A 23931-nucleotide genomic window follows, 5' to 3' on the forward strand; every position below is an offset into this window, starting at 1 on the left:
ATATTGCAAGATATTGGAGACAAATCCCCCCTCTTCAATATAATTTAACTTAATTGCTTCAGACAAATCCTAACCACACCAACTCAAGATTATTTTGAATCAATCCAATCCAATTTGGGATTGGGGTGGATTGGTTGTACAGCTCAAGGTGAATCTTTTTGCAGTGCCTGTTACTGCAGTCGGGTCTGTAAATCATTTTTCTCCAGAAGTCCTTTGTGCTGATTCTGCTACTACTGAAGTTGCTGCTGACATATACCATTGACCATTTTGTTCAGGATTTAGAGTTGCTGCCTCTGAGTAGGTGCAAACTGGTGACCTTGGCCTAGTGATCTGCAATAGTATCTGTTGAGATAAAAAGAAATCTATTGAGGTGGAACAAATGTGATTGAACTGGGTTATTGACACAGATATCAAGGAGAAATGCTTTAGAGAAATGAAAGAACCTAGGCAGAAGGAATAGAAAAAGATTGTGGCTTGTTTTTTTTTTTTTTTTTGTTTGCTCAGAAGATAGTCATATTTCTGCAAATAATGTTGATGGCAGTTTTTTTCTGATGTCTTTTGAGTATATAAAAGCACATAGGCAAGAATACTGCAGTGCTGAATCGCTCATCTAGTGGACTATAGCATGAAAACAAATACACACAGAGAGACAAGGAAGTAGTGACACTGAAGACAAGAAGAGTGGGATCTCAGGGTTAAAACACTATAGAAATCGTGCCTTCTTTCTTCTTTGCCACTGCCTCCTTCTCCTTCTGCATCAATGAAATTATATCCATTATTATATTATCTTGTTTAGTACATAAAGTTTTCCCTTCTTTCCCTATGCTATTAAGTGGAGCCAAGCATGTAGCTGGGGGAGGGCTTGAGGGGCTTCAGCCCCCCCCCCCCAAATTCTCATGGTGGATCGTGAGAAGGCCTTACTGGTACATTGTTTAAACTGTTATGTTTATTCATATCATGATTTGATCACCATTCTCAATATATCCCATATGCATGGGGGTATTGGGGTAACGATACAAAAGGTTTGCTAGGGTAGACCCTCTTTCACTCAGACTCAGCCCCCCCCCCCCCCTGAAATCAAACTCAGCCTTCCCCCGAATCAAAATCTTGGCTACGGGCCTGAGTGGAGCTTAAAACAATCTTAAGCTTTATGTTAGTGTAGGTTTCCCCTGAGTAAGAAAAGTGTAGTCAATAAAGAACCTATATTTACTGAGAACCTTAGCATATGCTATATCCTGCCAAATGACTAGCCATAATTATGACACAAACTATTATATGCTGGACTTACTTTAGTTTTTTAGATTATAAGTAAAACCACACAAGATGAAATGAAAATGCATGTGTGTTTATTTCTTCTTGGATTTTTTTTTTGGGGGGGGGGTATTCTTATCTTAGAAATCACTTTATGTCATATAATCACATGACTTTTTGTGTGTATATACTGTGTATACAGTCAATCCTTAGTATCTGCTGGGCTTTGGTGCCCCCACTCTTTAATGGTTATCAAAACCCATGGATGCTCAAGTCCCATTATATATAATGTTTAGTTAAATGGTGTCCCTTATATAAAAAAAGTTTGTTTTTAGGATTTTTTTCAAGTTGTGATTGGTTGAATCAGTGGATATAGAGGGTTGACTATGTGTATTGCATATATGTGTATAACTATCACACATATCCACTACATGGTCTTCAAATTTCCCTTAATTTCAATCAAATATTTTGCTTGTAGACAAACTTCCAACTATCTTTAGATTTCTCCAGATATGAAAATCAGGATGGAGCCCATTGCACAATTTCCATCTGGGCTCTATCAGGAAAGGGGAGAGGAAGTGGTGTATGCCACCATCACGGCAACACAGGAGGCTTCTTATGATACTTTGAGGATGATGGGGGGAAGCCAGGTGGCAATGCTTCCACCATGTGATGAGGTCCCAAGTAAGTCGCATCCTCCATGCCCCCCAACAGAACCCTATGGATTTGCCACGATTAGGTTCATAATGTCCCTTAGTTTTTTCTTGTTTTTATCCCCACTGTAAACACTATAGACTGTGTATGTGTGTGTGTGCATGTGTGAGATATAGACACAGAGAGATTCATGAGTAGCTACAAAGGATGGTGAATAATAATGGTTTTGGTTTTTTACAAATAAATTCCTATAAAGGATTCAGTGGATTACCTTTTAAAAAGAAAGGTCACAGAAGAGAAACAGGAGGCAAGTGATTACTCCTCTCCTCCCACCTTCCACTTCTTCATGCATCCCAAACATTTGCTCCAATGAATAAACCTCTGAGACCATTTTGGGAGAGAGGGAAAACAAAGCTTCTCATACAATGAATTTAAGCTCTAATATATAAACCATAATGCAAAATTAATTCACAATTAAAACATTTCAGCTACATAACTATTTTGTGAACAAGATACACAAAGATACAACTGCTCGTTTCAGTTACACTGAACAGTTTATGGATAACAAATTTTTCATATATAGCAGTCCATGAAACATTCAACAAATGTGTATCATGTTCATAACCTTTTCAATATTAATATAAAACTACACTGAGGAGTGTTATATTCCATCTATTCTAATTAGTGAATTTATTCATTTGTATAAAGTTTCAGTTTTGAATTCATATCTATGAAAAAATACTTTAAGATAATTGAATGCACAAATTAGTTAATATTTCTTGCAGCCTAGCAAATTAGAAGGGAATTTAATACATCCAGTTGGGCATCTAGATTATTATTGTTCTGTTACACTGGGATACAAAATAGAATTGATATTATACTCTTTATATTTAAAAAACTTTACCAAAGTTTATTTTTATTCAGACGAGTGCTGTTCATTTCCTAAAGAATCTTTTTTTATGAAATATACATATATTATACTAAATAATTTTTGTATCACTCTATAAGAAAATAGATTAGAAACCTTTAATTGCACGCTATAATGAATGCAGTTTTCTCTGTGGGGTAATTAATGGTTGGAAAGGAAGCATGACTTGGATGTGTGAGTGTGAAAACAAAGCATACAAGGAGTTCAGTTGATACTAGTAATTGTTTTCCCTCTAGAGTATTTTAAATTCAGCTCATTTGGATATCCTTCTCACAAAAATGTGGAATGCATGATTTTGTTTTCTGTTAATTGAGAGTGTGAATAGACTCCAGCCACATCTCATCTGCATTTAAACCACAGAAGCAGCTGCAGCATCTGATTCAAGTGGGTGGAACTGTACCAGAAGAGAAAGTGAATAAAGACAAATCTTTAAACATGGGCTTCAGATAGAAGTCCATAGGCACAATAAATACAGGTTGAGTGTCCCTTGACTAATATATTTTGGGTCAGAAGTCTTGTGGATTTTGAATGAAGGGGAGGTTTGGAATATTTGCAAATACATAACAAGATATCATGGAGATGGTAACCGAGTCTAAACACAAAATTCATTCTGCTTCTTGTAGCCTCAATTTTTTTTTTTGTAAAGCAGTTTGCGGACATTAAACCATTAGCAAGCAAAGGTATCAGTGTCTTAGCCACTTATGTGGACATTTTTGGATTTTGAGGCCTACAGGATGTCCAGATAAGGGATACTTAACCTGTATGAGGAGACAGGAAGTTTAGATGGAATGTGAAATACACCATTTTAAATGCAACACAGCATCATCCACAACGCATAAAGCTAGTTTTCAAGAAAAAATGGCAAGTAAAATTTACACTGAAAAGATCAAAGAAAGCTTATTTGTACTATTAGCTGGATTCAGGATTATGGAGTTTTGCCAGAATTGTGCGTTTTTTCACTTCTACAATGAAATAGATTATATAGATCCAGATATTTTTTTCAATTAAAAAAAGAAAAATCTTGGAAGCATTATTGTAACTATGTATAAACCAGGTGTATAGTTTTGTGTAGAAATACTCTTATTAATTACACTATTGATATTTCTCAGCAGGTGCTACCACCATAGAGAAGTATGATCTCAGGACAAATATATGGATCCAAGCAGGAGTGATGAATGGCAGAAGATTACAGTTTGGTGTGGCTGTCATTGATGACAAACTCTTCGTTATAGGAGGTCGCGATGGTTTAAAGACATTAAACACTGTTGAATGTTACAATCCAAAGACAAAGGCATGGACTATTTTGCCTCCAATGTCAACTCATAGGCATGGCTTAGGTAAGAAAGAGATTTCCCAGCATTTTCTGTGATTAAAATGTTTAATTTGCAGTGAAAACCTACTGATTATCATCAATTAAATTGTATATTCTGTAGTTATATATTAAGTGCATTCTTGTTGGGACAACACATCCCAGGGCCTTGCAAGCTTTTTGAAATTTTGCTTGATTCAGTTATTTTGACTGGCCATCCATCTGATTCAGACAGACCTGATTGATTAGTGTCTGAATTGGACCTACAAGTAATGGAAATTGCCATTCATTCCCTCAACCTCCATTAGGAAATCAAAATGATCAAAGTGTCTTCAGGTTTTTTTTGGAGATCTGCATAAAATGTGTGAAGGCATATATTTGTATTTGAAGGTATTAGCACCAGAGTGTTTTGTGCCACTCAGTTTGATTTCATGTTGTTGTTGTTGTTGTTCATTCGTTCAGTCGTCTCCGACTCTTTGTGACCTCATGGACCAGCCCACGCCAGAGCTCCCTGTCGGCCGTCACCACCCCCAGCTCCCTCAAGGTCAGTCCAGTCACTTCAAGGATGCCATCCATCCATCTTGCCCTTGGTCGGCCCCTCTTCCTTTTGCCTTCCACTTTCCCCAGCATAATTGTCTTCTCTAGGCTTTGCTGCCTCCTCATGATGTGGCCAAAGTACTTCAACTTTGTCTCTAGTATCCTTCCCTCCAGTGAGCAGCCGGGCTTTATTTCCTGGAGGATGGACTGGTTGGATCTTCTCGCAGTCCAAGGCACTCTCAGAACTTTCCTCCAACACCACAGCTCAAAAGCATCGATCTTCCTTCGCTCAGCCTTCCCTAAGGTCCAGCTCTCACATCCGTAGGTGCCACAGGGAATGCCATGGCTTTGACTAGGCGGATCTTTGTTGCCAGTCTGATGTCTCTACTCTTTACAATTTTATCGAGACTGGACATTGCTCTCCTCCCAAGAAGTAATCGCCTTCTGATTTCCTGGCCACAGTCTGAATCTGCAGTAATCTTTGCACCTAGAAATACAAAGTCTGTCACGGCCTCCACGTTTTCTCCCTCTATTTTCCTGTTATCAATCATTCTTGTTGCCATAATCTTGGTTTTTTTGATGTTTAGCTGCAACCCAGCTTTTGCGCTTTCTTCTTTCACCTTGATTAGAAGGCTCATCAGCTCCTCCTCGCTTTCGGCCATCAGAGTGGTGTCATCTGCATATCTGAGGTTGTTAATGTTTCTTCCAGCAATTTTCACCCCAGCTTTGCATTCATCAAGCCCCGCACATCACATGATGTGATCTGCATACAAGTTAAAAAGGTTGGGTGAGAGTATGCAGCCTTGCCGTACGCCTTTCCCAATCTTGAACCAGTCTGTTGTTCTGTGGTCAGTTCTGACTGTTGCTACTTGGTCCTTGTACAGATTCCTCAGGAGAGAGACAAGGTGTTGCTTTCATATTTTAACATTATTCAGCTGTTTTTATCCACCTTTCTCATGTATGTGATAGATAGATAATAGGGTTGGATAGGTTTGCTTGGATGTGGTGTAATGCAGAAAAAAACAGATATTTTTGCCTTTTGAAGGGATTTCCGCCACGTTTCTGCGAGGCCTGCTGGGAGGCAAAGCCTAAGATGCTTGCCTTCCAGCTAATCAGGGGTTACATTTTGGGGAGGGGAGGGTTTTGCAGCATCTGGCAGCCATTGTTGTATATAAACCCAAGCACATGGTTGGAAAGCTCATTGGCAGCCAGGGAAGGGAGAGTAGGACCGTTGTTGTTGCTTCTGCTTGTTGCTGTTGGGTGTGGGATAGAAGAAAGGGTTTAGATTTTGAGAGAGGGAGGGTTTAGTTACTATTACAGTGAAAGTTCTAATAAATAGAAAACTATCACATGGCTCCAACAACCCTCTATTCATAATCATTTTAACATCTTTTCCCTCAAGCAAATCTCCCATCTCTTCTTCTTTGTCCTGTGCTTCCCCCCCCCCCTCCCCGTTCTGTTGCTTTCTGAAACATTCGAAAAGCACTGTGCCTTTCTTTTGATGCCATTTGAAACCTGAATCAGTCCAAACAGGTTTGGACATATTTGGATTAGTTCGAACTCAATCGGCCTGCTTCAGCTTGACATACAACTGAACTTGTTACACAGCCTTAGGAGAAACAATTCTCGGTATAGTATTGTTGACTGGGAGGATAGCAATATGAACAAAACGTAACTGTTTCCAAATAGTTCTGGAAAAGGAATACAGTGCACAGTGATTTATCAAAGCTAAATTATGTGAAAAGTGCAAAAGGAACAACAATTAGGGAGAGCAACCAGTCTGTACAAAACATATATGAAATCGCTGTGATGTGCTAAGTAGATGAGACAAGTAAAAACATGGATTTCAAGGATGATGTCAGAGGAAGATACTAAAAAAACTTACCAGTATTCCTTGTCTACAAAAATTCTATGAAAGTGGCTTGAAGGCATGTATGAATATATATTTATATGGCTGAACTCTGAATTAGTACATGCAAAGTAGCAAGTATGTTCATACTATCTACAAAAGAATATTTTATTTCAAACTTGTACTCATAAATTGCTAGCTTTGCCACATGAGCCTCTTCCTCGTAGACAGCTTCATCGCTCAAGACCTGTCCTAGCTGAAAATTTACCACTGGATGTCAGTCATATTATCCATTTATTTTTTAATGCCATCTTTATATCCAAATACATCTAAGTTATTTTAATCTTTTAAAAATATTTTTTATCAAACATGTGTAATACTAATTCAGATCTTCATGTGTTTGATCAAATGATGGCAAGGGCTTTTAATTTAATTTGTCAATAGAAGCTTTTAACTAGATTATACTGTGTTTTGTTTTTTATTTTTGTTATTAAAATGCTTATTTTATGTTGAAATTGTATTTCGTTTACTCTGTTTTACTATAAGCCATCTGGGATCTTGTATTTGGAAGAAACTGAGAAAGAAATATATAAATAAAAATACATCCTCCCTGACATGATATCTTTTGATAACATTTTCTATAGGGTGCACTTTTAAAAAAGATAAAGCATGACTTTCTGAACTATGTTCTGCCATAGTACTTTCTCAGGACAATAGTTCATATGTTTTCTTTTCAGTTTGAGACTTTCTGTACCAGCTACTAAAATTTGTTGCATTTTGTGCCAAGACTCATGGCCAAACCAAGTGCTGAAAATTGATATGAATGTGAAAGTTAAGGGATGTCAGAATCCATTATACAGTTGTCTCCCTGTAGTGAACTTCACCTTTTATCCTGTTATGGTAACACTTCTGACTTTTTACTAGAACATGTCTAAAAAAAACACTGTGAAGAGAGAATATGGCTTTCAGAATTTTTAAGATACTTAAACAAATTGAGACATTATTTAAAACAAATATAAATAGATCCTGATGAGATCTATTTCTTCACGCTTACCATTTCACATTAGATGTAATGTGTGAAGTGACTGTAAAATATGGATATCACATGTTTCAATAACCTTAGGGTATATATACACTAATCACTTAAGACACTTAAGTTTTAAACCAGTCTTGAAGAAAATGGCTTTGCTGTGCAGTTAAATACATAGGAAATTCTGGAACCAGTTTGGGGCCCAGATGGTGAAGACACCAACCAATGGAGCACTGGTGTGCATTAAGGGCTTTCTTTTGTGCTCTGGACTTCATTAAATGGCCAGTGTAGATAGGCCTCAAACCCACTGGCACATCATAGTGCATCAGCGAAGTTCAAGATAGGGAGATTCGCATGGAGATGGGAGGGGAGGATAAACTAAAGATGATCTCACTATTTTACATATGCAGAAGAGGAATAATAGTCAGCAGACATATCCTTGTTCTCTCTGTCTAGCATACAAGCTTGAAGGGCATTTCCTCACATACCATTGTCAGTAGCTTCTTCCTATCAGTGTGTTGTGTGCAGACTAAAAGGGCTGTTGGACTTAAATCACATTGAAGTGAACCAGAATTAATTTTAATAGCTTCTTGAGCAAAGAGAAAAATACCAGTAAAAAAAGAAATATATCAGCAGACTCAGACAATCTCATGGCTTGATAAAATACAAAAACATTCTCAGGAAAAAATATTGTATTTTTATAAAATTTGCATCTCATTCTGTGTATCTCAAGGCTGCTTAAGTTGTTTTCTCCCTCAGTGGCATCTATAAATTAAGTTGATCTAATGGTGACTTGTTCAGGGTAATTTCAAGAGCTCTAAGAATTTGAGCTGGAATCTACAACAGGTTCTCTCTAATACTTAACTTGCAGAGTGAAGCAGAAGCTATTATACCGAGCAGCCAACTGCAACAAACAGCTGTGTAGCTCCAGTACTCATAAAAAGCAGGTTCTATGCAATGCATCAGGGCAAACCAGAGATTCCAAATAGTCCTATCCATATCACAGGCTATTGTCCTTAATATATCTTTTTTTTGCTTAATTCTTTATTAAATCTGGTTAATGCAGAGTATTTTACAGAAAAGATTTCTACTCAAATTAGTTTACCAGCAGAAAGTAACCACTGAGAAACTATACATAGTGGAAGGAAAATGGATGACTGGATAAACAAGTAATGCATATATTTAGTTAAGGTAGTGTAGATAGCTTCAGAAAAGGATCAGTACTGAAGGACTATGCCAAATTCTTTAAATGTATGTTCTTTAAAAAGTAGGGGTTCATGGTGCACTTATTACTAATGCTTTACCTTTTTTCAGCAAAAATTTGTTATATTCAGAATAATTCTTTCATTCAACTATTTTGATACTGTACACTAAATACATCCACATTTGATTCTTATTACTAGAAAAATGAAAAGGGGGGAGGTGAGGCATTAGGTTCAAATTTTGGAAAAACTAACTAGATTTATCATAGGGAAATAATAGGGGTGATACTGATCCTCTATGTATGTGGTGAATCCATTCTGGGTTATATTTCAGATTTTAATGAACTATCCAAAATCCTGAACCTATCCCCAAAATTTGTTCAGCACCTCGAATATTTCCCTGGTAATGATGATAGGTAGCACTGAGCACCTAGATAAAAGCACTGAAGAAAGAAAGAAAACTATATTGTGCATTAGGCCTCCACAACATTATAAAGGGATGTTGATACTTTTCTAAGTGGAGACCCCTCATTATTTTCCAGTGTTTACCAGGCTTTCTGAACTGTTAATTCAAGCCCTGTTGGACCTTGAGCTTAGGAGAAGGGGTGCAGGCAAATACGTCTGTCTTAAATTTATCTCTTTGGGAGCTCAAGCTACTTATAACAGATTTTGCAAAGGTGTTCTGAGACACTGGTTTCATATTACTTCCTGGCTAATAAAACCTGAAAATTTATTTCACTGATCCTTATGAAAAAAATGTGAAAACCAAGTCACAACTTGCATTATTAAAAACACCAATCTCCTGGTGCAGAAATCAGTGAATTAAAATTCCCAGGGATCTCTCTGCCTCTCCCCTCCCCCTCATAGTTTAAGTATTCTAGAACAACTACAACATGCCTTTTCTGCTGCAATTCTTTCCTTTAATAAGTCTATTTCAATTAATTGGTAGTAGATAACTTTAAGAATCCTTTCAATCTCTGCAGGAGAATTTCTGTTGCATTTTAAATCAAGGTCTAATGATAGTTAGCAATATTCTTACTCCTTTTCCTTATTCTTTTAATCACAATCCATAACCGTTTCACAAGAGGTCTGCCGGTGTTTGCAGTGGATTAAATCACTTTGCAATGGGAACATAGACAAATAATTTCTGTCCTTATCAGCAATTTCTTTAGAGTTCAATAGCATTTCCCAACAGAAATGTGGATATAATCCTTACTTTTTATGCTGACCCAACTAGAATGGATTGTGAGCATTAGTAAAGAAACTAATAGCTAAAATAACTTTTTCTTATATTCTTTTGTGTTACAGAACACTACTTGCTCCCTTGGTTTATGCTTTATTGGTTGTGTTTGCAGTGGTCCAAATATGTCCAAATAAGATATAATGTGTGTGTTTTTAAATTGAATATCACATTGACTGACCATGATTACTACGGCATTACATACTCCACTGTTAGTTCATGGCATGAGCAGGGGAAAGTATAGTTTATCACACAGTGGCAAGATGAAGTGCCCTCTGCCCTGCTCAGAGCATGTAACACTAATTTTACATATAGTATTAGAATAATCTTATTAAGTAGTACTTGCTTTTAAAAAAATGAATATTAGGAAAACAGCTTGGGACTTTCACATTAGGGTGGAATACATGAAAACTGATTGGATGGATAAGCTGACATACTTTGGTTGGTTTTGGTGAAAACTGAGGATCCATGAAAGAACTACTGCTCCCACAAAGGTGCTGCATAACTTACCCTACAGTGAGTTCATGAGTTGGGATGGGAGTGGAGCACCCACAGTCCTTCCTGGGATGAGAACTTACTATCTCCTTCTTTCCAGGGATTCTGCAATTTTAGATGTAGCCCTTAAGGAAGTAGTAACTACCAAACAATGCATTTAATCCATGTTTTGATTTCACTGGCTAAGAGCTGACATGACTCGTTTCACTCATTGCAAGAGTTGGGTGGCAGGGTAGGGTGTGTTTGTGCAGCATATGGGCATGTAGCCAACTTTGTTTTTTCAATTGCCATTTTCTCACAACTTTTGACATGGACTGTGGATCTGATATTTTTTTTGGCTATTGGTAACATATGGTCACCTCAAGGCACATGGTGAGCAATTGGATTGGCCCAACTTGGGTACATATGATTTTTTGCATCTCTTGGTAGCAGGGAGAGTACACTGGGACATCCACTCAGGTGGACCATTTCCTGTATCCTCACCAGTTCTGGAATCAGGGCCAATGGCCAGGGGTCATGAATTATCAGGTGGGTTGATAAGTGTCTTGATCCAAACCCATGCATTTGTCAATCCTATCAATAGATGCATCCCTTAAAATGTGTGGCCCACCTCTTCCACTTAATACATGTGTTAGTGTGTTATATCATGCAGAGCACCCTGAGCATACAAGCTCATACCATCTAAAATTCTTAGAGTCAGCTGTAATTTCTGAGGAAAATCTCTAATGTCGTATAAATATTCTGTAAAATTGAAGGTCTATTCATTTGGTTTTTTTCAATATTCTTTGTATGAATGCATTCTTAAAATTATTTTCTTTTGTAAATACTTATTTTATATGTCATGTTCATCCACAATCTACACCCACATTTGACCATGCAGACTGCTACTGAGAAGCAGTCATTTGAACTTTTGCATCAGACATCCTCTTGTACCCCAAATGACATAGAAATGTCATGCATAGCTACATACTCAGGTGGTATATTTAGAGGGTGCCTGGGAACCTATTTCTGTATTTTAAAATACATTTTAAAGCCATGTCATTAAGACGTTTATCCTATATATGCTTACCTGGAACACATATTTTTCCACTGAAATCAGTGGGACATCATAATAAATGTGACTTACATTATACTGTCAAATAAATTTCATTTCATGTTTATAAGATGATAGAGAGTTAGCGTGGGTTGTGTGGAAAACCCAGAAACTCCTAACATTTTTCTATTTTACCTAAAGCAACTAAAGGAAAGTGACAGATTTAACTAAGGACCACAGTAATACCGAGGGGTTCTTACCTCCCAGTGCTATCACTCTGATTTGTTTGCTTCCTTGAAGCTATGAGATGTGCTGGGGAAATCATTATACTCCTTCATTCCTCCGAAACTATTCTAAACTTATCGAATAACTCAGGATGAGGAGGGTGTTTGGATCAGAAATACAGTACAAAATGAAAAGTGACATTTAACCCAAATTTGTTTACTCCATTTGAATATCATAGTACAATGTAGTGTTTAAATATAGGGTTTTTTTTCCTTATGTTGTTTGTTTGTTTTTTGCGCAAACATATATACTTTGATTATTGTTTTATATAGTTCAGATATTTTAAAAAATGATTAAATGAAGATTTAGGCTCATAGCCAAGATCCAACTGCTTCCCCACCCACAATTGCTTTTTAAAGCAACAAAAAAGATGTCAGGACAAAAATTACAATTCTCCTGTGTTACAACTCGTTAAGAAGGGAAAATGTTTTTGATCCTGTATTTCAATGACATTTGGAGTTTTGTGCATTCTTCCAGATAGCAAAAACTGTTTAATGGGTTTTAAAAGTTCAGGAAATTAATAGAGAAGCTTCAAAACTGCTATTTTAAGTGGTATCATTTAATTCAGTCAAATGCTTGACCTTCATGGTATTTGAATAACTTTTCTGTTGAATTTTGTTTTTCTCCTTATTCTTTCTACCGGTAATTGTATTCTGTTTAAAATTAATATGTTTTATCTGAAATCGCTAGAAGCTTTTTAGTTCCATCAGAGACTCAGAAACAAGCACTTAATATGTAATTGTTGGGAAAGCTACTCGGACCAAACTTGATTTCAGAAATCAATACTCATGGCCTAGTTTTAAGTCTATCTGATGATTTCTCCAAGTTCCTTTTTGTCCAAAGCTTTTGTTGAATTGTAGGCCTCAGGTGGCATTTTAAATTCTTCTGTTTAACTCAGTTTTTCTCCTCATTATCTTCTTTAAAGGTGCGATGTGACTTCCAAGTTTCCTGCATAGTTTTCCATAATTTTCCTTCCAAACTAATTTATCTTAGAAGCAGCTAAATTGGAATTGATTAGCTTGATCAACAGAGAAGTGTTTTATTTTATCCAATTGCATTCACTTTAAATAGTTTATTACCACAAAGCTTTTCCTAGAGAGAAAAATGTAGTAATACCATAGATGTTTTTCACGAAAGCAAAACACATTATGGGGAAAAATCCATTTCTGGGTTTTAATCTTAAAAAGTCAGAAATGGCTTGGAACAAAATGAAGTGAAAAGCTGTCATTATACATACATATTTACTTGTGTAACCCTTGACTTATGGCAACCTCATTATGGCAGTTTTCAGACAAGGAATATTCTGTGGCATTTTTGCCAGTTCCTGGCACCTGGCATTTGTTGGCAGCCTCTCATTCAAATCCTGAGCTGTTTTAGATACCTCTGTAATGGAGATTGGGAGGGAATTTATAATTCACAATGTCTAAAGTTGACTACTAATCCGTACCTTACAGAATAGTGTGCAGATCTGTAATGGGTCAAATTTGGCAGCTACACTCCTACCACATACCCAACAATCTCACTAAGGGCTCTTCAATTCTCCCAATTAGGTGATCAGATCAGCTTCATGGTGGCTAAACATCACACAGGGCTGATCTGCCTTAACCTAGGTCAAGGCTGCTTTAACACAACCTTCCTCCGAGTTAAGCTAAATTGAGGGGAAGCCTGAATCCTGACTAAGGATTATGGCTTGTCAAGACAGCTGGGCCAGTTCCTAACTGATACTAGGTATAGGTAGCTCAAGGAATTGGCATGGCAATGCCCTGTCATCTACCCCTTCCCTTGTTGTGGCTTTGCCCAGCCATGACATTCCACCTCTCTTGATGTCAGCCAGAGAAGCTGTGTACTGATGAGATGAGAGGAGGGTTTCCCTCTCGCAGCTTCCCTATCACGTGGGTGCTATTGCTGACATTCGCCAGAGCACTGAAAACCAGGTACTTGGTGTGTTGTAACTCAGGACAGCTGTGAAATGGGGGTGGGAAAACCCTAGGTTGACTGCCCAGCAGTGCCAAAATGTATTAAATGTATTAAATGTGGCTGGATAGTAGGTACACCCAACCATCTCTGAAGCAGTTCAGAGAATCCCTACAAAGGGCCAATCCAGGTCCCAGACTGTGGATCGACCACACACTTTTTACACTTTTTCTTAGTGTAAAAAGGCCCTAAGAAAGCCTGAGACATCCTCCCCTCCCTATGTTGGGTAGGATTATAATATCAGCCCTGCTGTAACTTCCAGGTAAGACACAAAGCTGGAATGAATGGCACACTGAGGAAAACAGAAAACAAACTATATTGGTCAGTCCCAGCTTTTCAGTCCAATCTGTTCATGAGATGGATAAAGTTCATTTCAAGCATTTTTATTTAATGGAACTCTTGAATTACACAAAGAACAACAAAGTGTGCATGAGCAATATCTAATGCATATGTGCTAATTCTTATCTGAGGTTTATGTGACCACAACAGAATGTATCCAGAGCTTGTTTGTTGTTGTTCTCAGGGTCTAGCACTGCATTTAACCACATCTGGTTGTTGTCCCTAGGCACATAATATTGCAATTATAGCATTTATTGGAGCTCAGCAAACAATGCAGGGCATGAGAAGACCTCAGCTGTTGTCAAAACACAGGTGTTATTTTATGCCAACACCTATGCTCTTCCCCACATTAAAAATATAATGGTGCTATGATGGTACAAGGTTTTCCCCTTCTTCTCTAACATTCCCCTTTCAGAACCCATAGGTACAGTGCAGTGGTGGCTTCAGTGTTCTTCCTGGAATGCTAGCAGGACTGAATTATATATTGGTAGAATTACTACAAATGATGTAGTAAAATGTTGTCCCTTATGTAAAATAGCAAAATGAAGTTTTGCCTTTTTGATTTTTGGAGGGAAGGGGTAGGGAATATTTTTAAACCTTGGATGGCAGACTCTGTAGATACAGACTCCATTGATATGGAGGACCAGTTGTATTTTACTTTGTTTTTAATGAAAAACTTCTTGTGCTAGACTCTTTAAAAGACTCACAGTATATTGTATAAAAATTGAAAGTATTTAACAATTATTCTGAAAACATTCATAATGCCATACAGTCATAACAGATTTGATCAAATAAATTTTTGTCATTTGCTTTTAATAGAAAGTTATTAAAGGAATGTTTTACCCAATGGTGGCTGTTTATTTATTTATTTACCCTATTTATATCCCGCCTTTCTCAACCTCGAAGGGGACTCGAGGCAGCTTACATATAGGCAACTATTCAATGCCTTAAAACAACATACAATTGAAATAAACATGTACATTAAAAATTAAAAATAATACACATTAAACATTTAAAAACATTACAATCACTAGTAAAATCACCCTATCTACAATCGTAATCCAGGGCCATTCCAGAATTTATTGCACATATTCCATATCTGTTATTGCACTACAAGTATTCGTGGCTGGTACCCATGAAGTTTGGAAGGCTAAAACTGAAGATAGCAATATATAGTAGGGATGCAAATAGATAGAGGATTTTTGTGTTGCAGTACATGTGTTTAAATTACTCAGAGAAAGATATTTTCTATAATTGAGAATGATTATGTTCTGTCAGTTTCTCTGTTTTCTTGGATATAGACTAAAATCATATTTCCATGACAGTCTAAAGAGGAATTGCTCAGTTAGGCTTCCCTAAAATCCCATGAGAAGTCCATGATAGATCAGTTGGGGTGGGTGCACAAATAAATGACCAAACTCTCAATGAGGGAAGTGACTTGAATGAAACAGAAGAAACAAAAATATTCAAGAAAGCAGAGAAAAAGTGTTTACCAACTTGTACCTGTTGCACAACAGCAACCACTTTGAGAGCAGCCACTTCTCCTCATGTGAGGTGCAAGGTAGAATGGGAGCAGCCTAGGACCTATTGCTCATGGTGCTAGGGCTGCTTCCACTGCCTCCCATCACTCAGTGTTTGTTGCCCATATCCCCTCCAGCATGGAACTAGCATCAAAAATGTGTGTGCATTAAAATTATGATTATATTGTGTGTCCATCCAACAATGGAGTGTAAGACTATGGAGAGAGGTTTTTCACGATGGTGACATCTAATTTGTGAAACATATTTGAGTACTTTGCAAAGCATCCAGGAGCAAGGACAAAATTATATTTCAATTGAACATGAAATCCATGTGTGCTTATCTCAGATTTGACTAAAATTAAATGTATGTGAAGCAAAAACAACACTAAAAACAAAACGAAAAGCAAACAAGCATCGATTTTAAGTAAATGTCACTCTATTTTTAGGTCAATTTAAGACTTTTTGTGCAGATATAGAACTGTAAAAGAGATCATCAAACCAACACATGTATTGAATAAGTTTGCAACTGATAGGCCTATATTTGAGCCTGCAGATGTAAAAGAGTAAGAAAATGCTCCCCCTCCAGCCCAAAGTTTTTTATAAAATTGTGTCTACAGCTATTTTTTTCCCAGATTGCTTTAGATTATGGTTTAAGTAACTTTACCATTCAATATTTTAACTAAATTTTTACATTGTAAATAATCTTTAACAAAAATCAAATTATAAGCTTTCTTTAAATTCAATTTACCAAAAAGTGTGATAAGGGGAGAGGAGCCGGAAATGCACACTCTCAACGCATGCTAGAGTGTATGTTTAGCCCGTTATAGTGCATTAAAATTCACTGGAAAAACTGAAATCAGTAATAAAATGTGCTGCAGCTGACCTGTTTATGATCGCTGAAGAGCAGGAATTCAGAAGCATTGCAGTCAGCGCTCATGGAAGCAGCATCAGTGCTAATGCAGGAACTGAATATGTGTGTACCTTGTGTGCCTGTTGAGATAGGGACTAATATTTCTCAAGGAAATGTTGACTTTCAAGGGAACAAAACAGCCCTCACAGTTTCTTGGTGAACTGAAATGTACATTGTTCAGTTTACTGAAGGGAGATATTCAAGTGGTTTCAAATGCTCTTCTTTGGAGTGAATATCCAGATAAATTTGAGGGAATCATAGATAGTTTCATTTTTTTTTTAAAAAAAAATGTTTCTCAGAAGTATGTATTTAATCACCATCAATAGACCTAAACTGCAATTCAATGTATTTTTTATTAAAATGTAAGTGTATTTTTGTCACTTTAGCTGGTTGCCATGGCCTTATATTGTGATCATTCCATAGCATAATTATGTGTAATGTAAAGAAGAAGAAATTATTTTGTTATTTTATGAACATATATTAATTACAATTTTATTCACTCATTCCATTGGGGAAAAAATCAGATTTAAAACTTACTAAACCATGAGTTCTAGTAAGTTTTAAATCTGATTATTTATTTATTTTTGTGGTGATGGCCGACAGGGAGCTCTGGCATGGGCTGATCCATGAGGTCACAAAGAGTCGGAAGCGACTGAACGAATAAACAACAACAACAACAACAAAACATGAGTTCAAGGATTAAACTATAATTTTGCATCCACCCAATAAGAATCTTCACTCTTCATAGACACTTTGAGTCTCCTTTGTGGAGAAAAAAGCGGGGCATAAATAAACGTAATAATAATAATAATAATAATAATAATAATAATAATAACAACAACAACAAAACAACAACAATAATAATATAGCATCACATAGTCCTCGATACTTGGGAATTTTCCAACATGTGATCCAATACAACAATCAGGATAGTGATCTTGTCTGCTGTGTACTAATCTTGTTGTGTTTCAAATAATAATAATTGATATTTTGGAGTTTTAGTGTTACAAGGTGTTCTTGATGTTTATTTGTTATTTAGCTGTTCATTTTAGCATTTTGGTGTAGGGACTGATAATCCAGTCCCAAACCCAACCAAACTTGAGTTTGAACTGGTCTTTATTGTGTATACAAGGGTCATTTTGAGCCTCAGCAAGATTGCGGGCTGAGGTAAACTCATTCTATCAATCTTGAGCCTTGCCAGTTTGTGCTCCGGCACACATGGCTTCTTCCTCTTCCTCTTCCTCTTCCTCTTCTCTTCTTCTTCTTCTTCTTCTTCTTCTTCTTCTTCTTATTATTATTATTATATTTTATACCTTGCTTTATCTCTCTCGAAGGAGACTGAAACAGCTTAGCATAAAAAACATTAGCCTATAATTTAAAATGTACAAATATAAGTCAAAACTAAATAAAGTCCTTGAACACCGTTTAAAACAAAACAAAAATATAAATACACTTTCTCCAGTTTCCAAATTCAGTCAAATTCATTCCAAATCATATTTTCCAGTAACATATGAACATGAACCATAAGAAACTATCATTGTTTGTACTATAATAAGGAAGCAGCTTTCTCTCTCCCACCTGTCTCTCTAGGGCACACCCCTCCCTGTCTTTCCCAGCATTTATTTTATCTGCATACGGATTTCTTAGACTCACTTTTAAAAAGAGAGATTGACATGGAGCAACATGCACCCCCCCCCAAAAAAAATTGCTTCAAACCACAGATGTGCAACATGAACTTTCAGCACATTTGAACACACAGAAATCCTAAGAAATTTTTACAACCTCTGCAGGTTTATTACTTTCCAAAGAATGAAGATGCTTCTTTAATTTATTTTTAAAGCCCTAAGGAGCTACATATTTAATAGAAGCTGCTTCCTCCTGCTTTCAGCAACATTAAACTACCCTTAATTAAGTTTTCCTATTAAAATGAGAAAACTTTATAAAGAGTGTCAGCCCCTGCAACCAATCCCATATATATTCTTAGTGGGATATTAAATACATGATGATGATGTAACTTACTTCCATTCTAGCTGTGCGGAGATCTTTTTAAAATAAACAGACCTGTACGGTTTGGTCTTTCAAGTAAAGAAAGACTAAAATTTAAATATTCCTTTCAATATACTATTGATATTAAACTGCCCCAAAGAGCTGTTGGGGGATTAGTGAATTCAGGAGTTCTTAGATCTTTTGACAATAAGCCTCCACAAGTCAGAAAAGCAATTGGTCCTCCTACTGTTTCTCTCAGCATGAAGCCTTTTGGTAGCTTAAATTAATCCATGCACATTCGTAGCACAACTATAATGCCGAGGACAGCAAATTTGTTCCCATCTTATTGAGAGCAGTGATGGGTACATATGACAACATGTGTGCATACAGAGAGTCAGGAAGAAAGAGAGCATGCACACACATTGAAATATGAATTAAAATTTGTAAACTGAGCTCTCTTTTCCTAAAATCTGAGAAAAGTTCAGGTAATTCCAAGCCTCCCATCATATTTCTAGCTGTGTTACCTATAGTGCCACAGGACCTGACCATCTCTCCATAAATCCCCAGTTGCTTAAACATCAGAAAGCATACACCATGATGGTGGTGACAGTGAAGAGATCCTTTTTCACTGCCCTGACTGTATTCTCATAGTTTTGGACTTGTCCACACAAACCAATAACCCCAGACTCTGTACATGGATCTAAGTCTGGAAACCTAGATTTCAGCTGTGGCCAGGAGTATGTTTGCACAATTAAAACTAGCATTCTAGCTGCACCTGTTACTTGAGAAGTCAGATGTGACACTGGTGACACATGCCTTGATTGCATTCTGTTTGGACTACTGTAAAATGCTGTACATGGGGGCAGCCTTTGGGAATTGTTCCAGAAATGTCAGCATGAATTTAGTGATTTGGCCATAGGAATGGCCCACATATAATAAAAATATTGTTTTAAAAAGAAAATATTTGCCATGAAAATTCTATAGAGATATGCTTCAGACATTCAAGTTCCAATTCTCATAAGCAGTGGGCCCTCCTACACTGACAATATAACACAATTCAGGGTGGATGGAAGATCACAGTGCCTATGTATATTGTAGCACACATTTAAGGGTATACAGCACATTAAAATCACACAAAAGTCTGCATTCAACCAAATAATGTGCTGCAGAAGATGCCAGTGTATCTCACATCCAAGAAAAAATCAGCTCCACAGAATATGGAGTACATTGTAGATACTTGTCCCTGTTGAAGCACAGTTAAGAATAGGGGCTGTTCAAAAGTGCCCCAAAGGCATGGCTGAAAAGCAGGGAGCTATTTGGCCTCCTTTGGGAAAGGTAACTGATTACTAAGGTGGTGCAAAATATCATTTTTGTGCCCCAGATTCCTGCGATTTGGGGGCTTAGTCTGCCAAATGCATGAAAATGGGTCTGGCAGGGGACAGCTGAAGCTTTATCCGAAACTGATCTGAGCAGCCAGATTTCTTCAGCTAATGAGGGCTAATGGAGTTGAGCAGCACTCTAACTATTTATTTATTTATCGTGTCAGGAGCAACCAGACAGTTGTATTGCATTTTTAACAAAACAAACAAAGAAACAGACAAAACACAAAGTTTGCAAGCTTGGTAGTTAATTAAATGTCCTTTGACTAGTAGCTGGCCACTTGGAGTGCCTTTGGTGTTGCTGCAAGAAGGTTCTCCATTGTGCATGTGGCAGGGCTCAGGTTGCATTGCAGTAGGTGGTCAGTGGTTTGCTCTTCTCCACACTCGAATGTTGTGGATTCCACTTTGTAGCCCCATTTCTTAAGATTGGCTCTGCATCTCGTGGTGCCAGAGTGCAGTCTGTTCAGTGCCTTCCAAGTCGCCCAGTTTTCTGTGTGCCCAGGGGGGAGTCTCTCATTTGGTATCAGCCATTGATTGAGGTTCTGGGTTTGAGCCTGCCACTTTTGGACTCTCGCTTGCTGGGGTGTTCCAGCGAGTGTCTCTGTAGATCTTAGAAAACTATTTCTTGATTTAAGTCATTGACATGCTGGCTGATACCCAAACAGGGGATGAGCTGGAGATGTCACTGCCTTGGTCCTTTCTCTATTGGCTGCTACTTCCCTGCGGATGTCAGGTGGTGCAATACCGGCTAGACAGTGTAATTTCCCCAGTGGTGTAGGGCGCAGGCACCCCATGATAATGCAGCATGTCTCATTAAGAGCCACGTCCACTGTTTTAGCGTGGTGAGATGTGTTCCACACTGGCCATGCATACTTAGGAGCAGAGTAGCATAGTGCAAGGGCAGATGTCTTCACTGAGTCTGGTTTTGATCCCCAGGTTGTACCAGTCAGCTTTCGTATGATATTGTTTCTAGCACCCACTTTTTGCTTGATATTCAGGCAGTGCTTCTTGTAGGTCAGAGCATGGTCCAGAGTGACTCCCAGGTATTTGGGTACACTGTAATGCTCCAGTGGGATTCCTTCCCAGGTAATCTTCAGAGCTTGGGATGCTTGTCTGTTCTTAAGATGAAAAGCACATGTCTGTGTTTTAGATGGATTTGGGATCAGCTGGCTTTCCCTGTAGTAGGCGGTAAGAACACCTAGAGCTTCGGAGGGCTTCTGTTCAACCATCTCAAAACTCCCTGCTTGAGCGGTAATGGCATGGTCATCAGCATAGATGAAGATCTCTGTCTCTTCTGGCAATGGCTGGTCATTGAGGTGAGGTGAAGGCATTGTGTGGGCAGAGCAGCATTGCAAATCAGGCAAGCTGCAGCTCCTCCTTTGCTTTCTTTCCCCAGCAGGCTCTTCCATCCCTTCCCAAAGGGCGCCTGCTTGAGGCAAATGGGAACTCAAGCATTTTGTGTGACATGGGCACTGTGTTCTCGCTTGGGACATGATAGGAGTTGAAATTTTTCTTTGTGTGTTTCTCACTTTGTTTCTCAGCCAATCAGAGACCTGGTTGACCATGTCCATTCTCCTCCCCTCTTGTGGTGTGCACATAGAACTTAAATTTCCAGAACCCCCTTATGTTGTTTTTTTAAATGTTATGGTAAAAACTAAATCCCCCCCTCCCAAAAAAAAAGTGGATTGGTGAAATGTTCTGAAACATGGCAGGCTTGTGGTAGTACATGTGGCCTACAGGTGAGGTGAGTTTCATGCTGAGAAATGAACCTCTAAAGTTTCCCCATTGGCACAAATGGACTGAATTTTTCTGGCATGAAAACAGAAACCCCTACCAAAATTAGGAAGTTCCCTACAAACAGAATGGGGAGAGGCAGCCAAAAACCAGGCAGCAAAAATGGCACAGGGTTTTCCCAAATTGCACACTCCTATTGGTTAATCCGTTCCTAATTGTCACGTTTCCTCCTGTATTTCTTCGGTGCACTGACGCAAATCTGTGCAAAAAATGGAGCCACAACAATAACAACAACACCCTGCAAAGTTGTTTGAGGCCAGGTTTCATGTTCAATATAATCGTTGTCCTAGCCTCAAACCAACACCAGACCTGTCAGCCTAATCACTGTACAGCAAAACTGGTTCCTCCCAGACAACTCCAAGCTGTATTATAGTGTCAGTGTAGAGTTGGATCATTCACACACAGGCTGATCCAATTTGACCCAAAAAAGCTGCCTCATTTGACTGCACTCCAACTTTTAAAGAAAAAAACACACAGGTAAAGCCTAAATCCTGCATCAGGGCTCAGACTTTGTGCTTAAGAATTATTGACACTCTCCACTGATCCCTTTGCAGAGCAGCCATTACAGGCAGATCGGGGAACATGGTATGTCTGGCCTTCCTGTCCAGATACATTTCATTTTTGCCAGCTGAAAGAAAGAAAAAGGCACCTACCACATATCCTACAGCTTCTCTTCTTGGTTCAATGCCATGTGACTGGCAAAGGTGCTCGGAAGGAGCTGCACAACATTCTGTAGCCATCTTTTCCCTTTTAGCTGAAAGCAGTAGGGTAGGATAGAGGACCAGCAGTGCCAAACAAGCTTTGGCATGGCTGAGCATTGTGAACACCGTCTTTCCACCAGAGCAGCTTGGGGTGTCCCTGCCAGGCTGCAAACCAGGGTGGAACTGGCATTTTGCATCGTAACCAGCCTTAGTGTAGCCTAGCTATCATTCCTGTAACTCCATGGACTATGAAACAAGGACATAACTACTATGTGTGGGATAGCTTGACTTTCTGACATGATGTCCCACATATCTCTATTTTACTCTATACATCTTTCTTTCAATGGCTTGATATATAGCTATCTTTTCCTCCTTTCTGTCTCTTTTCCTTTTCAGGAGTTACTGTTCTTGAAGGACCAATTTATGCAGTGGGAGGTCATGATGGCTGGAGTTATTTGAACACAGTTGAGAGATGGGACCCCCAAAGTCAACAGTGGACATTTGTAGCCAGCATGTCTATTGCCAGAAGCACAGTCGGTGTGGCAGCATTAAATGGCAAGTGAGTAGGGGAATAAAATTGTAATGAATGAAAAACAGTTATGTCTAAACATTTATGTATTTCTTAATATTGATGACATTTAGCATTATCATCAGTGTACTATAGACATCAAGTGTACCAGTCTTCTACAAGCAAACTGAAGTAGCTTCTATCAGGAAGAGAAATTGGAGAACTGGAGTTTGTAAAATCCAGAATCCACAAAACAACATTATCTTGACTGGCCAGCCAAAATGCACAAAGTACACCATATATGCTTTTACAAAGCCCACTGGGCTCTTCATCAAGCAAAACATTTTTCTAAAAAATCATACCTGAAAAGAAAATTGATGGTACTGGATTTACAGATTCACATTTTGTTTCAGATGTTGTTTGTGTTGCAGTTCAGTTGGTTTGGAGATATCTCCATGCTGGAGACATCTGCCTTTTCCACGTGGAACCGAGGGTGTACCTACATTGTAGAATTAATGCAGTTTGACACCATTTTAACTGTAATGGCTTAATCCTATGTTATCATGGGAGTTGTAGTTTACAAGGTCTTTAGCCTTCTTTGCCAAAGAGTGATGGTGTCTCACCAAGCTACAGCACTCAGGGGTTCCATGGCATTGAGCCATGGTAGTGATAATGATCTCAAATCACATTAATTCCACTGAGTTGAGTCAGCCTGAGACAGAGGACATTTAAATTACATCTTCAAAAAATTAATAATCAGGTGTTCATCACTGAGCTATGACCCATAAGTTTGTTTTTTATTCCCCTGCAAAGTAGATAAAATCTGTTCTTTAGCTCAGTTTGGAGACAGGAGTGAAGAAACTCACATTTACTGAAACATTAATGGTACAAGAGAAAGCCTTTCCCCAAAGACTTGGGCAGGCATTTATGGATAGATACACGTTTTCACAGAGCCTAGACCCATGCAAGCGAGCAAGGGGGTAGGCAGTGGGTGAGTGGCAAGTGAG

General features: G+C 38.1%; 1 protein-coding gene across 2 annotated transcripts in view; it reads left to right on the forward strand.

Moving 5' to 3' along the window:
* The window catches only part of KLHL1 (kelch like family member 1), a 193982-nt gene that overhangs the window by 143931 nt on the left and 26120 nt on the right, over positions 1 to 23931 (forward strand). The window contains exons 7-8 of one of the 2 annotated variants that reach the window (XM_060769401.2): positions 3943 to 4170; positions 22813 to 22975. In XM_060769401.2, the coding sequence (XP_060625384.2) occupies positions 3943 to 4170; positions 22813 to 22975 (391 nt within the window). The remainder of the gene's footprint in view (positions 1 to 3942; positions 4171 to 22812; positions 22976 to 23931) is intronic. The other variant, XM_060769402.2, reaches the window with a different exon arrangement.

Source organism: Anolis sagrei, chromosome 3 (genome assembly GCF_037176765.1).
Source record: "Anolis sagrei isolate rAnoSag1 chromosome 3, rAnoSag1.mat, whole genome shotgun sequence".
NCBI lineage: Eukaryota > Metazoa > Chordata > Lepidosauria > Squamata > Dactyloidae > Anolis > Anolis sagrei.